An 18,091-nucleotide genomic window follows, 5' to 3' on the forward strand; every position below is an offset into this window, starting at 1 on the left:
TGAGTTATTAACAATCTATAAGGGTGTTTAATTATAAAATTTCTTCCACTTTTAAAACCCTTTACAGTAAAACAATTTTTCTTGGAATATAGACCTTTCACATGAACAAATACTTATGTATCAACTGTTTAATTAGCCAAATAACAATTTTTCTTTCCTTTAAATTCAAGGCTATTACCATTGCGTGAAGTAGTTTCAAGGCATTTTCTTAAAGTATTCCCAGTTACACAAAACAATGGGTTTGGAATCAAATTGTGTTAAATGAAGTTTCTGCTGAATGCTAAGTGAAAACTGGTTAGGACTTCTAGCTTTAGTAAGATGTCCTTCACAATTACTGTTTTTGAGTAATTATGTTTAAAGAATATTTAGATTGGAAACCTACTTTTCACAGAAATCATTTAGAACACCCCAGTAACCTTCAGGAACAACGAACCATTCACAATCACCTGGACCAATATTGATATTTACTGAACAGAAGTTGTTATTTTCTTGATGACCTAAAATGTGAAAAGAAAAAAAAAAGATCAGCATACTATAAATTCTATAGAAAATGAATCTTTAGAAATGAAACCTTAGAAATGTTCAACAGAGAATGCTCTAAAGGTATTGTGTTTTTTTTTAATTGATTTGAGAGAGAGAAGCAGATTTGTTGTTCCACTTATTTATGCATTCATTGTTTTTTCTTTTAATACATATTTTTATTGATTTCAGAGAGGAAGGGAGAGGGAGAGAGAGAGATAGAAACATCAATGATGAGAGAGAATCATTGATTGGTTGCCTCCTACATGCCCCACACTGGAGACTGAGCCCGCAACACGGGCAAATGCCCTTGACCAGAATCAAACCTGGGACCCCTCACTCAGTCCATAGGCTGACGCTCTATCCACTGAGACAAACCAGCTAGGGCTCATTGGTTAATTCTTATATGTGCCCTGACCAGGGATTGAACCCATAATCTTGGGTGTATTGCAGTGGTCGGCAAACTCATTAGTTAACAAAGCAGCAAACCGTGGCTCGCGAGCCGCAGTTTGCCGACCACTGGTGTATTGGGACAACACTAACCAACTGAGCTACCTGGGCAGGGCCTATTAGTATTTTTGATAGTGTCCCACAGGATTCTTAAGCTCTGTTAATTGTTCTTCATTTTGTTTTCTTCTTAGAACAGTTTCTTACGAACTATGTATGTTTACTGATTTATTTTTTTAGCCTGCTCAAGTCTACTGTTGAAACCCACTAGTGAATTTTTATCCAGTTATTCTACTTTCAGCTTCAAAATTTTTTCCTTTCTTACTATAATTTGTCTCTTTATTGATAATCTCTGGTTTCCTTTGCTTCTTGTCCATGGTTTCTTTTAGCTCTTTAAACAGCTTTAAGACAGTTGATTTAAAGCGTATAGTAAGTATAATATCTGTACTTTTTCAGGACTAGTTTTTGTCAACTTATTTCTTTCTTAATGTCTTTCTCTTTGTTGCTTGCTTTCTTGCAGTTATTTATTTATTTTTCCCCTGACTGGAAGTTACTAAGACATTCCCCAAAAAATGAAAGCTGAAGAAGTTTGTCACTCGTCAATCTGCCCTATAAGAAAGAATGGTATAGAGTTTTTTAGGCTGAAATGAAAAAACACTAGATAGTAACTCAAAGCCCTATGAGATATAAACAACTAAAGTAAAGGTAAGTACACAAGAGGGAAGACTCACACTTTCCAATTTTGAAATTTAATCTCAAAAGGCTATAGTAATCAAACCAGTGTGGTACTGACATAAAGACAGAAATATAAATCAATGGAACAGAATCAAGATTCCAAAAATAAATCCATACATACATTATATCTATGCTCAATTAATTTTCAAGAAGAGTGCCAAGACCATTCAATAGAGAAAGGATTATAGTCTTTCTGACAAATGGTACTGGGACAACTGGATAGCCATATGGAACTGAATGAAGTTAGACCCTTAGCTGATACCATGTACAAAAATTAACTTAAAATGGATCAAAGATCTAAATATAAGAGATAGAACTATAAAAAGTCTAAGAAGAAAATAATGGGATAAATCTTTTCGACCCTGGATTTGGCAATGGTTTCTTGTATATGACACCAAAAGCATACTGTGTGTGTGTGTGTGTGTGTGTGTGTGTGTGTGTTGGTGTGTGTGTGTGTTCAGGGATGGGTGAAAAAAGTGAAGGGATTAAGCAGTACAAATTGTCACAGGGATATAAAATACAGCATAGGGAACATCCTATCCTATATAACAAAAGGCTAATATGCAAATTAATTGAATGGTGGACCAACGGGTCACTATGATGCACACTGGCCACCAGGGGGCAGATGCTCCATGCAGGAGCTGCCCCCTGGTGGTCAGTGTGCTCCCACGGGGGAGTGCTGCTCAGCCAGAAGCCCTGAGCCGGGCTCATGGCTAGCTAGCACAGCAGAGGTGGCAGGAGCCTCTCCTGCCTCTGTGGCAATACTAACTATGTCTGACTGCTGGCTTAGGGGAGCCGGCCTAAGCCATCAGTTGGACTTCCCCTTGAGGGCTCTCGGACTGCGAGAGGGTGCAGGCCAGGCTGAGGGACCTCTCCGAGTGGATGAATTTCGTGCACCGGGCCCCTAGTCCTATATAATAAAAGACTAATATGCAAATCAACCAAACTGTGGTCAACCGGTCGCTATGACGCACACTGGCCACCAGGGGACAGACACTAAACGCAGGAGCTACCCCTGGTGGTCAGTGCCCTCCCATGGGGGAGCGCCACTCAGCCAGAAGCCCAGCTTACCACTGGCGAGCACAGCGGTGGTGGCAGGAGCCTCTCCCGCTTCCATGGCAGTGCTAAAGATGTTTGACTGCCAGCTTAGGCCTGCTCCCCACTGTCAGTTGGACATCCCTCGAGGGCTCCTGGACTGCGAAAGGGTGCAGGCAGGGCTGAGGGACCCCCCCAACCCAGTAAACAAATTTTGTGCACCAGGCGTCTAGTAGTCAATAATCTACACTAATAAAAGAGAAAGATGCAAACTGACTGTACCTTTGCAACACCCACCAGCCAATCAGGAGTATGCAAATTAACCCAACAAAGATGGTGGGTTAATCTGCATACGCAGGCGCCGAGCAGCCAGGGGCAGGACACAGGCGTTCCCCACTGCCCCAGCCGCTCGGGGCCTCCGGGCAGCGTGGGAAGGCGGAAAGGCAGCTCTGGGCCAGAGCAAAGGCGGCCCATTCTTGCATGAATCTTCGTGCATCGGGCCTCTAGTATTCTAATAACTATGCATGGTATCAGATGGGTACAAGATTTATTGGGATGAACACTTAGTAAGTTATATAATGTCTCAGCATTGGGGTATACACCTAAAACTAATATAATATTGTATGCCAAATGTAACTGAAAAATAAAAAATTATAAATGTTACAGGGGGCGGGGGGAGAGAAAGAAGCAGGCACAAAAGCCAACAAATTATAGGATTCCATTTATATGGAACATTCAGACAGGTCACTCTACAAAGCCAGAACGGAGACTACAGTAAGTGCTCACTTAACATCGTTGATAGGTTCATGGAACTGCAGCAAAAGGATGTATAACAAAACCAATTTGACCATAGGTTAATTGACATAAACAACAGCTATAACAAAACAGCATTAAATGAAAGGACTGAGGACCTGTGATAGTGGTTGTTGGGGGAATGGGGAGTGACTGCTTAATGGGCATGGGGGTTTCCTTCTGAGCTGATGAAAATGTCTTGGAACTACACAGAGATGAGAGCTATATAGCCTAGTTAGTAACTAAATGCGATTGAATTACATACTTTGAAAGGGTAATTTTATGTGAATTTTACCTCAATAAAGAAAAATGTAGCTCTGTTCTCACCACATCCTACACACACCACAACCTGTGTCTTTTTTACATACACAGTACCATGTGAAAATGGTACTTTTAATACTTACAACTGTCTCTTACCATGGGTAGATAGTTGAAATTGTCCATGGCATGGACTCCAAATAAAATTTAGCTCTAATTAAAATTAGAGATGCTGGGACCCCACCAACTAAAAATCTTTTAGGGTAAAACCTAAGAGCATATCTGTAATTTAGAACATACATGACTGATCATAAAGTCCATTAAAGCAGGTTACATTTGTCTATGTAACTCGAGAAACAAGGTGGTTGTCCCATAAAAATGTATTCAAAATAATCTTAAAAATTCAACTGAAATAACAGTTTAAAGGTCACTGTACAACATTTCTTCTATAAGATTGAGTTGTACAATACAATAACCACTTGAAATGTTGTTAATACAAAATGAGATGTGTAGTAACTGTAAAGTATATAATTTTGAAGACTTAATATAAAAACATGCAAAAATATCCCAATAATGTTTATATTGATTACATGTTAAAAGAATAGTTTGATATACTGGGTTAAAATTAATTTCACCTATTTCATTTTATATTAATGGGACTACTGTAAAATTTTTAAAAATATATATGACTTGCATTATATTTCTCTTGGATAGTACTATCAGTTAAGAGAATTCTTTTTTTTTTTTTAAATATATTTTATTGATTTTTTACAGAGAGGAAGATAGAGGGACAGAGAGTTAGAAACATCGATGAGAGAGAAACATCGATCAGCTGCCTCCTGCACACTCCCTACTGGGTATGTGCCCACAACCAAGGTACATGCCCTTGACCGGAATCGAACCTAAGACCCTTGAGTCTGCAGGCCGACGCTCTATCCACTGAGCCAAACCAGTTAGGGCAAGAGAATTCTTTAGAGAATTCTTTAGGGTTCCACAGGACATTTCTGAAAAACCTAATGCCTTGTATACAAACCAACCCAAAACTAAACAGTCTAGGCACACAGTGACAAAGAAGTAATCTGTCACGTTTGTTTTTCCCCTTAATTTGTAATGAAAAATAGCATTTTTTCTTTGGGTATATTATTTGCATAAAATATGAGAGACATTTTCAAGTGAAATGAATCTTAATAGAACCAATCCAATAGTACATACATAAAAGAAGGGAACTCCAGTAAGTTCCAATAACCTGCCTAGTATTTACACTGGTATCTAAAGTGGGGACAGAGTGGAAAGCAGACAGGTCTTCTGCCATTTATTCCAGAACTGTTTCCATTTTACCCAACTATGTATAAACATCATAGAACTGGACTTACAATGCCTGAAGATAAAAACAACTACAACCTAATGGTTCTAATCTTGGCTATACATTAGAATCCTCTGGGAAACTTAAAAAAAAAAAAAATTCTCCAGAGATTAATCAACTATGTATTTTAAAAAGCTTACAAGGAGATTCTAATGAGCAGCCAGGATTGGGACCCACTGACCTGTTAACTAGAATCAAGTCTATAATGCAACAACTAGAGGCCTGGTGCACGAGATTTGTGCACTCAGGGGGTCCCTCAGCCTGGCTTGCGCACTCTCGCAGTCTGAGAGCCCTTGGGGGATGTCTGACTGACGCGGGCCTACGTCGGACATCCCCTGAGGGGTCCTCAGCACTACCACAAAGGTGGGAGAGGCTCCCGCCACCAATGCTGCGCTCGCCAGCCATGAACCTGGCTCAGGGCTTCTGGCTGAGCAGCGCTCCGCCTGTGGGAGTGCACTGACCACCAGGGGGTAGCTCCTGCATTGAGCGTCTGCCCCCTGGTGGTCAGTGAGCATCACAGTAACCGGTCGTTCCATCATTCGGTCAATTTGCATATTAGCCTTTTAATATATAGGAGGACTAGAGGTCTGGTACATGAAATTTGTGCACTGGGGCATGGGGGGGGGGGGGTGGTCCCTTAGTACAGCCTGCACCCTCTCCAATCTGGGACCCCTTGGGGGATGTCCTGTGGGATTGGGACTAAACCAGCAGTAGGACATTCCTCTCACAATCTGGGACTGCTGGCTCCCAACCACTCATCTGCCTGATCACCCCCTAATCACTCCCCTGCCAGCCTGATCGACGGCTAACTGCTCCCCTGCCAGCCCCATTGCCCCCAACTGCCCTCCCCTACTGGCCCAATTGCCCCCAATTGCCGGCCAGATCGCCCCCACTGCCCTCCCCTGCAGGCCTGGTTGCCCCCAACTGCCTTCCCCCTGCAGGCCTGGTCCCCCAAACTGCCCTCCCCTGCAGGCCTGGTCACCCCCAATTGTCCTCCCTCCCCTGCAGGCCTGGTCCCCCCCAACTCCCCTCCCTCCCCTGCAAGCCTGGTTCCTCCCCCAATTGCCCCCCCTGGCCTGCAAGTCTGGTCCCCCCCAACTGCTCTCCCTCCCCATCTTGTGACCACATGGGTGTGGCCATCTTGTGCGAGAGCGTGGCAGTCAATATGCATATTACCTCTTTACTATATAGGCTTCTTAAGCTACTATTAAATAAGCAGGTGACAAAGAAGTAGCCTGGTTTTCAAACCAAGGAGCAAACAGAAACAGCTGAGGGTGAGATGTAGCTCATAGGCACTGGTACAGTAAACTTGTTACGACCAGTATTTTTCTGAGTTGTTAAATATTTTGGACATCACCCTATGAAATTTCATGTCAAAGTAAGGCAGGAGTGGGGAACTTTTTTTCTGCCAAGGATCATTTGGATATTTATAAAATCATTCGTGAGCCATACAAAATTATTAACCTAAAATTAGCCTGCTATCTTTGGTCAACATTTAATTAACTGACCCTTAATGCCTTGGCAGGGCCAGACCAAATTATCTAAGGCAGCACAGAGAAGATAATACATTAGTGTTGTACAGAATTTTAAGTCTAAAACCAATGTAATTCATTTTACTAATGAAGAAAAAGACCCAGAGAAGGAATGTGACTTGCCAAAAGTGACAAGCTTAGTTAGTGGTAAAGTCCAGAATGGAAAATGCCTCCACATGATTATGTACTTTGTAAACTGTGCACTGTAATCCAGTTGGACAATTGTAACCTACACTTTCTTTTTAAAACTGTATTGTTCTATGAAACTATTGTATATATACATGTGTACTAGGTCATAATATAAAATATACTTCTTATTGTGATTATGGTAGGAAAAACTATATCCCATTACCCTGCAGTAGATGGGATCAACAACAGCCTTTATGCCACTGGGACTTCTTTTCCCAAGAGTGCTCCAATGACCCCTTTTCCAGATTAAAATGCTATTGTTTCAGGACTATTGAAATATAATACAAAGGAGAAAAATCTTCATAATCTGAACCCAGTTAAGAGTCAAATCTTATATTAGGAAATAACCTTTCAGTTTCATTCTCTGTAAATGGAAAAGAATCTGGTTCTCTTTTTGTATATTTCATATTCTGATTAATTCTGTTTTTCAATTATAGAAGATATGTTAGTTCTGTGGTCGGCAAACTGCGGCTCGTGAGCCACATGCGGCTCTTTGACCCCTTTAGTGTGGCTCTTCCACAAAATACCACGGCCTGGGCGAGTCTATTTTGAAGAAGTGGCATTAGAAGAAGTTTAAGTTTAAAAAATGTGGCTCTCAAAAGAAATTTCAATCGTTGTACTGTTGATATTTGGCTCTGCTGACTAATGAGTTTGCTGACCACTGTGTTAGTTCATAAAAGTTACCTGGTGTTCTGCTTCCTGGAACTTTCATATATAGCTGAACTGTGTTCATGCCCAGTATGGTGTGACCAACATGGCTTAGAAGATTTCCTGCTGATACGACACGCACAAAAGCAGGAAGTTTAGTCAACTCATGTAGCTGCAACTTCCACCTGCAATAAAATAACAGATTAAGAGTGAAACTCCGTGACAAATATTTGTGTAAGTTAATCACTTCTTCAAAAACCTTGTGCTCTAGTCAGAAAACAATCAAATCTATAATTACTTTACTTTCACATAGGAAAGAGTGAAATGCTTAAATTTTTCCAAAGAAAATTTCCTAACAAAAAGCATAAAAATAATTAAGCAATAAAAGAAAAAAACGTGACTTCTAATTTTTATAATTGTGTAATTTTATTCTATAGAATTATATTGTTAATCATACAATATAATGTTATGATTGTCTAATTAGCATATAGTCAGGGTCTTAATGACTTCTAATTTTTATAATTGTGTAATTTTATTCTATAGAATTATATTGTTAATCATACAATATAATGTTATGATTGTCTAATTAGCATATAGTCAGGGTCTTAATGAAAATTTATACAAGGGTTTCAATTCAAGAAAATCCTTTAATTGCAAGACCTAAAAAAATTATTTAGCTAAAATTTGTATATTAACTTCAAAAGTGATCTGAAATAAAATCGAAGAGAAAATTGTATACAATTCTCAATCTTGCAAAGGACACCTCTTTATACCTCACTTCACAAAAGACTACAAAGACTTACTTTTTGTCATCAGACAGGTCAATGTTGGTCCCAAACTTTATGGTTTTAAAGGGTCCTTTCCTCCTCCTCCCAGAACTTAAAAAAGAGAGACAATATTAGAAACATGCATTGTAAAAAGAAATATTAAGTGGACAATGAAAAGTAACTTACTTATCTGAAGATGTAGATTCACTATCTGAGTGTTCTTTATGGTGACTTCTTTTCTCATTTTCTTCCTACAGATTAAGCAGAAAGCATTCCAGTTTAGTATTCTATAACCAGCTATCCTTTCTATCATACAACTGAAAACTTCACATCAAGATTGATAGTCAATGGTATCCAAACTCTTTTTATCAGCCACAATGCTATCCTAGTAGTTCTCCCTTATTAACATTCTTCTACAAGGGAACAAACTATAGATTCTTATTTCCTGACCCATTTTTCAAGGAGAGAAAATTTAAGAAAAGTTAAGAGGCCTAAGAACTATCAATCATGATTAAAAAATGTTTCAACTAGCAGAGGTACATGCATGCATGTTTATGTAGCTATCTATAATAATAAAAGCATAATATGCAAATTGACTGAACGGCTGAACAGCGGAATGACCGTCCGGAAAGCTGGGCTGCAAAGGCCTACTCTTGCATGAATTTCATGAATCGGGCCTCTGGTATAAGGATGGAAGGCAATAACTTCTCTATTCTTGATTATGAACAAAGGTATAAAAACATCTTCCTGGGCCAAATCCTTTTTCCATAATGAATTATACATGAATGACAGAACATTTAAACCATTACTCGGGAAATTAAGTACTGGATAAATATAGGTGCTTTTCAATGTAAATTACTATCATCTACAATTTCTGTATCACAGACATGGTTATCTCTTAACACTCAGTGTCCTATGATTTTTGAGTCAGCAATACTCCATGACCTTTTGGTCTCCTCCCTCCCTTTCAATGTACAGTTTCTAAACATTTGTCCACATTTTTTACATGTAATGTGGTCCAGGCCTCCAAAGCACACACACAAAAATCTACCCTTTCTCTGCCTACTTAAATACTCTCTGCCTCTTACTATCTTTGCTTTTCAAGTCTTCCTCCAAATTTCCCTTTGATGATCTCTGAATCCTGCTATTACTATCTATTCTATTCTGATCACATAGTTGAAGTATCTCAAAAGTTTGAACTACAAAGATTTAGATGGACAATGAATTCACTATAACTCCTAAAAGTTACAGGACTGTTTTTGTTAGATGAATTTCTCGGTAGGATCTATAGGGAGTGGTAGTAAGAAACAAGGGAACAAACGTATGATTTACAGGTATAAATGTTGCCTTGACTGAAAATATGAACTCGGCAGAATTTAAAACAGATATCAGCAAATCTAATGAATTATAACTAAAGACTTACAGGCATATATTAAGTTTCAGCTGTAGGATACGAGTAATACATTTAATAAACTCATTTTGCAGGTCTTTTATGTTTACTTTGTGGGAGAATTTTTAAACTATAGTTCTAAAGGATTTTAGTAATGCTTCATTGCTGAAAGGCCTATGAGTCTTTTCATAAAACTTTGAAGACTTTGATTGTCAGAGGTGGGGTTGGGACTAAGGGGTATGCTAAGATTATCCAAGTGGGGAGAAGCCAGGGATGCTATTAAACATTCTACAATACAAAAGACAACACCCCACAACTAACAATTATCGACCAAAATGTCAATAATGCTAGGGTTAAGAAACCCTGCTCTAAAAAAAAAATCCCAGAGATAAGGGAGACATCTTGTAGTAATAATATTTAGTTTATCAACCAACAGGTTTCTTAGACTTTACTAAGAGCAAACTTGATAGCACATAAAATATTTTATACTAGATGCCGAGTGCACAGATTTCATGCACAGGTGGGGTCCCTAAGCTTGGCCTGCGGGGATCAGGCCGAAACTGGCTCTCTGACATCCCCCAAGGGGTCCTGGATTGCAAGAGGGAGGTTCTAGGGTGACGCACCCCAGAATCGGGCTCCCTCCTTTCTGGTTCCGGGTGTGTCACCCGAGAACTGCAGCTGCCAAGTCGTAGCAGCTTGGCAGCTCCTGTGCTGGGTGTCTGCCCCCTGGTAATCATTGCACGTCATAGCTACAGGTCGGACAGTCACTTAGGCTTTTATATATATATAGAATATAGATAAAGATAAAATAATGAGATGCTTAAAGAAGTAATGTACCTCTTTAAATTAAAATAATATATCTCCAAAATAAAAATAATCTTCAGGAAGTAATTACTTACTCTCAATGATTCCTGGAAGGAGGAGGCCTGGTACTGTGCATATTTAGCAATCGTAGTATGAGATCGATTACTTTCACAATGCCAGATTTTCTTCGTTCCAGTGGGATCCCAGTTTTCATCTGCTGGCTGCAACAACTGTGTCCTCACTTCTACCATGTGTTCATTATTAGCTTCCACCAAAGTTTTGGTAGAGAAAAGTCCCAGGTCTTCATAAATAAATAAAGGTAGTTAATAAATAAACATTATATTTTAAATTATATTTTAAAATAACATTTTAAAGTGCTTTTTTAAAAGGGGAGGGTTGGGGAGAGGAGGGAAAACATTTTATGGTGCTCCATTCAGTTCTCCTACAATCAAACTGGGGCCTCTTGCACATCCTGAGTTTCCTGTTAGGTTTCTACAAGCATACACTGAAGCCGTGGAACTATTCATCATGCCACCAACAGGGGCAGAATGAAGGGACCAGGTACTAAAGTTTCACTTATTTATTTAATTTCTGCAGGTTCCAGGAACTACTTAGGGGGCAATAGTACCTATTAGTAGCCTCAAATTTTACCTAAATTTTTATTTAAAATTTACTTTATTAGTCAACCTAAATCATAATTATAATTATATATAGTTTCACCAAAATAAAAGCTGAATTAAAAAAGCACCAGTAAATTGCCAGTAACTACCATCATAGTATCTTCACATTGATTAAAGAGGTAATACTGATACACACACACAGCCTTACAGCCAGGAAAATATTAAAATAAAAATGGGGGGGAGAGAGAAAGAATAAACAGAAACAAGTTTCTGCCTGTGCTTCAAAAGTTAATAGATAGTAAAGAAAATATACCAACTTGTCCTTTTTCTTATTAAAGCTTACCCAGCTTAAGAGCTCCAGCAAGGCCACGTATTACTGTAACAGGGTTGTTTGGATTTGTACAAAATTGATGTAATGGAGGAAAGAAAGCATCACGTTTATTTTCCAACTGTAAAATTAAAACATTCAGTTAGATCTCTGGAAAACAGACCTTTAATTTAAATGTTATGCCAAATTCATATCTATTATTTATTGCGATTTAATAATGCATCCCATCTGTCATTATCTGTATTTTATATTTGACAGTATTTTATCACTATGTCTTTTGAGCTTAACTGTAATTAGATATAACCACACACCTCTCTTTTCCAATATATCCTGAACAAAATATGTGGGAGAAATAAAATTTAAATTCCAAAATCAGACTGTTTTAAATAGTATTCAGCCTTAAGAAGGAAGAAAATCTTATAATATGGCTGCAACATGGATGAAACTTGAACAAGTCACACACAAAAAAATTTGTATACAATTTCCCTTATATAAGGTTTCTAAAGTAGTCAAATTCATAGAAACAGAAAGAAAAGTGGTTGTTACCAGTGGCTGGGGAGACTGCGGAAAAGGGAGTGCATTTTAATAGGTATAGAATTTCAGATTGGCAAGATGAAAAAGTTATGTAGAGTTGTTTTTCAACAGTAAGAATACACTTAAATCACTAACTGTGCACATAAAAATGGTGATGATAAACTATGTATATGGCTTTTTAATCACAAACAGAAAAAGAAAAAAATCAATTAAAAATATACTACCAAAATGAAAGTAGGCTGAAGAAGACGACCCATAAAAGATAAATCTTAATCTTGCATTTCCCCCACTCCTCAGACCTCAGCTTAAAAGTTTTGTTGCAGTTCTATCCCAGTACTTCCCTTACATATCAAAGGATCAATAGAAACTGGTTTAAGGAAAGGTCAATGTAACATTTGGCCTCTAGAGGGCGAAAACAGAACCAAATCTCTAAAAACAAACTTTATAAAGTATTTTCATTTGAAGTAGAAGTGGGAGGATCAAAGGAAGGAAATGGGGTAGAAGGACCTATTTAGGAAAAAAAAAGAGTTGCTTTGATTGAAATCCTAACTTCCTAGTTCATCACGAAGTAAAACAAATATCCAGTTTTAAATAATCTATTCAGCTTTTTAGTGACATATCTATTACCACATTTTATGTTCTCAAACACCTTTTTTTAAGGTAAATAATAGTGGGTTTGTTTTTTTAGCCAATGTATAAAACACCTAGTGGAATGCAGATTTAAAACCCAGCTTACTCCAAAAAATGTTATACTTTTAGGTAGTTTTTGCCTAATACTGCTCAAAATTGGGGACAGTACAAAGTATTCCTCTAAAGTACTACTCTAATGCAGGGGTCCTCAAACTTTTTAAACAGGGGCCAGTTCACTGTCCCTCAGACCGCTGGAGGGCCGGACTATAGTTTAAAAAAAACTAGGAACAAATTCCTATGCACACTGCACATATCTTATTTTGAAGTAAAAAAACAAAACGGCAAAAACACCCGCATGTGGCCCGCGGGCCGGCCGTAGTTTGAGGACGCCTGCTCTAATGTAATCACAGTTAATAGCTGAGAAGGTATGTTTTACATGCTATTACAAAATCTTTTTGAAAACATCTTTGCCCCCCCCCACCACCTCCCACCAAAAAAAAAATTCAAGCTGCTGCCAATAATTTTAATGTTTCCTAGAAGGCATCCACATTGATTTAAAGCAAGATCTTATGAAAAACAGATAGGTGCAAACACTAGTTTGCTTTATTTCTAGTCAGTCAATTCAGACTCACATAAATACTAGGTGTAGGAGGATTCAGCTTGTCCTTTGGCAAGGGCGGGTATGGTGAAGATGGTGGTCTTGGAGGCGGACATTTATCCAATAAAATGCTACTGTTAGATAAGCCATTTTTACCTAGATTCCTTAAAAAAAGAAGGGAGGAAAAAAATCAGCTGTACATTTATTTAGGAAACAGAATTTTAAAATCCTGAATTAAATCCTAATCAATTGACTGGGCAATTGCACAGATCCATGAGATTTGGATCAGTAAAAAACTAAGAACAATTATTAATTTCAGCAAATACTTAGCTTGATTTCTATATCTACCATTGAAAAAAAGTAATAGAAAAGATATAACACGTAAATTATTGATGACATTCTTAATTTTGCTTGTAATTTTCTGATTTTTCCACCCAAAGAACAGAAATTCCAATTTTGTCTCCACCAAAAAAGGTGCAGATAATAGTAAAAATAGATATGTCTCTCTCCTTATCATATCAGCATTAATAACCAAGATATCATAGTGACACTTCTCAAACCTGAAAAGACCTTTCTTTTCTTTTCTCAAATCTGGAAAGAATATTCTGTGTAACCCCTTGACTAATAAAATTTAGCAAGATTCCAGATATTAAATTTTATAGCAAATAATATCAATTTTTAAAATGAGATGTATAGTTGCTATCTATTCTAATACTCTATAATTATTACTTACTAGCAATTGGGGTTTATTTTCCATTATAAATTCTTAATTGATGGTAGAATTATTTCCAAACTGTGATTGTTTTAGTGTAAGAAAAAAACATATTTCCAATCTTTCAAAACCCTTACCCAACTCAGAAAATCAGCAACACATAATTTTGAGCTTTCAAATCATTCCCAGTTAACTAACCTTCCTCACCTAATTATTGTAAGTTCAAAAATAACCAATGCATTAAAATACCAAGTACTCCTAAATTAACATATTAAAATTCCAGATAAGAATTTGAAAATGGTAATTATAAAAGGAAGTTAAAAACTTAGTAATTTTACTTATTGAAAACTGGCATTTTTTTCATCATAAATTACAGAATACTAGTACATTTTGCTATGATTTTGCCAAAATGGGAAAACCTTACAAATCAGCCTGTTTTGATTGGCACTAAAGAAAACAAAGGCTTAAAATTCCACTGCTACCACCTTTTGAAATGCTACACATTAAATAGCATTTCAAAATGGGTGTCACTTTCTTAATTTCTCAACTCCAACATCAAGTAAAAATAAGAGTTCATGGCAGGTCTCAAAGAAATGAATTAAGTTTACAATAACTGAATTTTTAAAGAAGTATGTGAATTAGTTATTAAAGTGAAGTTTTAAGTTCAAGTAACAATTAAGGTCCTAAGGTTAAATAAATGAATCTTTTTATTCAATACCAGTTTTCCACAAAGCATGAATGTCCCGTACATTTAAAAACAAACATGATAAATTTAAGCTTTTAAATTCATGTATAAAATTGGAATTAACTTATAAACTCCATAGAAGTAAAAACTAAGTGGCTGAGAGTGGCAAAAACAAAAACAAAAAAAAACACAACAATTCAAGTATTATCATTAAATCAATGCAAAATAAAACAGTCACTTACAATATCCACATAGATCATTACACTTTTCATGCTGAATTGTGCCTCTGTCATTATTTAACTTTGGAATTTAAACAAAATATGACTCCAAATATCTAAAATTTGTTGTGCCAAGCAGGAGATGGATGCAATGTATAGCAAATGATTAATATTTTAAGGAATTGGAAGATAATGAACCAAGTATTAAAACTGTACCATAAAAGAGCATCTCATGCTAATTAAATGTGACAAAACTTAAGTAAGCTTCTACAACATTCTGGATGTTGAGAGATGAGACTAGAACACAGGGTTTGCTAGATTAGTAGAATTCTGCCTCCATAATTTCTATAGTTGTGTAACAATTAAAAGAAAACGGGTAAATGGGAAGTAAAACAATGAAAAGTGCAGATGCCTTTATTTTAAAATAGAAAAGAAAAGGGTGAGGAAGCATAACTAAGGGAGCTGATATGATTTTAACAACTGAATGATACAATTGCATTTTAAACCACAAAAGCAGCAGAGGTATTTTAACTGCCTTTTGGATGCATCACACTGACTAGTACAACACCAAGATAAACCAAACAAGAGTCAGATGAAAAATAACCAACATTTTAAAAACTAAGTATGTGAAAATAAGAAGGAAGTAAAAATAAACCATGCAATCAAATTATATCTAACAGTTTCTTATTGTATGTCAAACACTGACTCCCTGACTACTGAGGTCAAGTCTAAAACAAATAGGAATTTCCCTAGAGCAGTGATGGGCAACCTTTTGAGCTCGGTGTGTCAAACTTCGCCAAAAAACTGAGCATAACTCGGGTAGTGTGTCCCTTTGAGGAAAAAACATTATTTCGCGGTATTTATAGTTTAAATAACATAAATGTTTCATCCTCGGCATGCAGCCGCCTCAGCAGCCGCGTGTCATCAGAAATGACACTGACACACGTGTCAGAGGTTCGCCATCACTGCAGAGGAACTGATGCAACTGTCTATATACTGACTATTAAGATTTTTTTCTACTTAAAATATACTTATCAATCCTAATGCAAAGAACAGAGCTGTGAATAATGAATACATTTAATCTTCTGAACAGGTAAGTATCCAACAATGTTTATAATAAACTAGTGACTTGGTGCATGGATTCGGGCACACTGAAAGGAAATTAATCAGAAGGTGGCTGGCAGGGCGGGACTGGGCGAGACTGGCCAGACACGCCCTGGAGCCAACCTCCTGCGGTCTGTCCCCGGCCAGCTGCACCTGGGGTGGCACCATGGCTGGAAAGGCATCTGCAGAGTGAGCGGGGTCCCTCCGGCAGGTGGGGTCCCTCGGTCTGGCCTGAGGGGATGGGGCCAAAACTGGCAGTCTGACATCCCCCAAGGGGTCCTGGAGTGCAAGAGGGCACTTTGCAAAGTTGCTGTTAGTACAGAATGTGGAACGCAAACGCAAGTGTGCAGTAAACCAGATTGGGGGCTGACAGTGCCCCAGCAACTACATAACCCATGGCTGAAGGTGGAATTGCACAGCCCTGCGAGGAATTGGGCTCCCTCCTCTCTGGTTTCGGGGTGCATCACCCGAGAACGCTGCTGCCAAGTCACTGCAACTTGGCGGCTCCTGCGCTGAGTGTCTGCCCCCTGATGGTCAGTGTATATGATAGTGACCGATGGGAAGGAGGGAGGAACACTTAGTATATCAGCCTTTTATATACATAAACTATAGGCCTGGTGCATGAAATTCGTGCATGGGGGTGGGGGAGGAGTTCCCTCAGCCCCGCCTGCACCCTCTCCAATCTGGGACATCCCTCTCACAATCCGGGACTGCTGACTCCTAACTGCTTACCTGTATGCCTGCCTAATGCCCCTAACTGCTCTCCCCTGCTGGCCTGATCACCCCTAACTGCCTATGCCTTGGCCCTCACCACCGTGGCTTTGTCAGGAAGGATGTCTGAACGACTTCCAGTCAATCGGGTCTAATTAGCATATTACCCTTTTATTAGTATAGACACTTCAAGCCAAATAATGAAACTGTACTATAGCAATCCCAAGTAGAGAAAGGAATTGAAGTCGACTACCCCATTTTAAGTTCTTTTCTCCCATTTTGAAACTCTTTCCTTGAGCAAAATTGAGTACGAGGAAATTACTCATAACCCAATTATTTAAAATACTGGCTTAAAGTTACTTTTTAATTTTCCCACATCATTTGGTAGAGCAATGAGTAAGTGCTCTGTAGGTAAATCAATCTAGACTCTCATTATCTTGGGTTATGAAGCTCCTAGACCAGGGACATTGAGTATCTTGCAGCTATGTCACTTCCCCCTTCTGAGTTCTAGACTCCTGCCTAGTGCAGCACACCATAAATAGGACAGAAATGGCAAGCAGCACAACATCTATCATTTGCAGCCTTGACTTTTTCTCTAAACTTCAGAAGATTTTTATCTCCATATTATCGGAGCTTTTTTTTTTTTTTTTTTTTGGTTGGTTATTCATTAATAAACTAAGGCCTAGATTTATTGAAATAACCCAAGCAACCCCAGGGGCCTATAGTGTTTAATGTTTCTAGCTACTTATTATATACAGGGATTGGCAAAAGTAGGTTTATGGCTGCAAATAAGATTCTTTTGAGTTAATGAAGTTATTGTGTAATAATCATGGCCTGCATGTCTTTTTCCATAAGAACAACTGTAAAACTACTTTTGCCCAACCCTGTATATAATATGTCTCTGTAATAAGGCAAAATTATCTTTAAGAGTTAAGAGCTAAATATAAAACTGTAAGAATGTACTTAAGAATTCTGAAGTAAATGTTTATATATACCTCAAAACTGAGATGGAAGATTATATAATCTTTTATTAAGAAATACAATCACACCTAATAAAGCACAAGACTTTTTTAGTAAAGCTTATGGTAACTGCTACTGTATTCTATAACTTGCACCTCTATGGAACTCTTTCTGACAGTATTCCTCCAAAATACCCGTAGGTCTCACAGTCTATGATGTTAGTTTTGGACTTCTAAAAACTCCCCTATTTTCTAGCAACTGTCCTGAGGCTACAGAGACAAAAGAGGGAAGGTCCAGCGCCAGCAGAGTGGCAGCAGGCACTGTGTCTAAGGACTGCTCATCATAGCATTGGATCTGGATATTAAAACATGCCTATTTCCTTTAGGCCCAGAGTTGAAGTAAATGATAGTGTAACCTGTACACAAAAAGACTAACACAGCCTGGCCGGTGTGGCTGAATTGGTTGAGTGTTGTCCCATGCACCAAGAGGTCACTGGTTCGATTCCTGGTCAG

The 18,091-nt window shown here is 38.1% G+C and overlaps 1 protein-coding gene across 3 annotated transcripts in view; it reads right to left on the bottom strand.

The window, feature by feature from the left end:
- The window catches only part of KDM6A (lysine demethylase 6A), a 156,919-nt gene that overhangs the window by 19,299 nt on the left and 119,529 nt on the right, over window positions 1-18,091 (bottom strand). For all 3 annotated transcript variants that reach the window (XM_054714329.1, XM_008153015.3, XM_008153012.3), the window contains 7 exons: window positions 13,224-13,353; window positions 11,443-11,548; window positions 10,575-10,780; window positions 8,472-8,536; window positions 8,322-8,396; window positions 7,555-7,703; window positions 383-497 (listed from right to left, as the gene is read on the bottom strand). In XM_054714329.1, coding sequence (XP_054570304.1) covers window positions 383-497; window positions 7,555-7,703; window positions 8,322-8,396; window positions 8,472-8,536; window positions 10,575-10,780; window positions 11,443-11,548; window positions 13,224-13,353 — 846 coding nt within the window. The remainder of the gene's footprint in view (window positions 1-382; window positions 498-7,554; window positions 7,704-8,321; window positions 8,397-8,471; window positions 8,537-10,574; window positions 10,781-11,442; window positions 11,549-13,223; window positions 13,354-18,091) is intronic.

The sequence above is a fragment of the Eptesicus fuscus genome, chromosome 1 (assembly GCF_027574615.1).
Source record: "Eptesicus fuscus isolate TK198812 chromosome 1, DD_ASM_mEF_20220401, whole genome shotgun sequence".
NCBI classification, from domain to species: domain Eukaryota; kingdom Metazoa; phylum Chordata; class Mammalia; order Chiroptera; family Vespertilionidae; genus Eptesicus; species Eptesicus fuscus.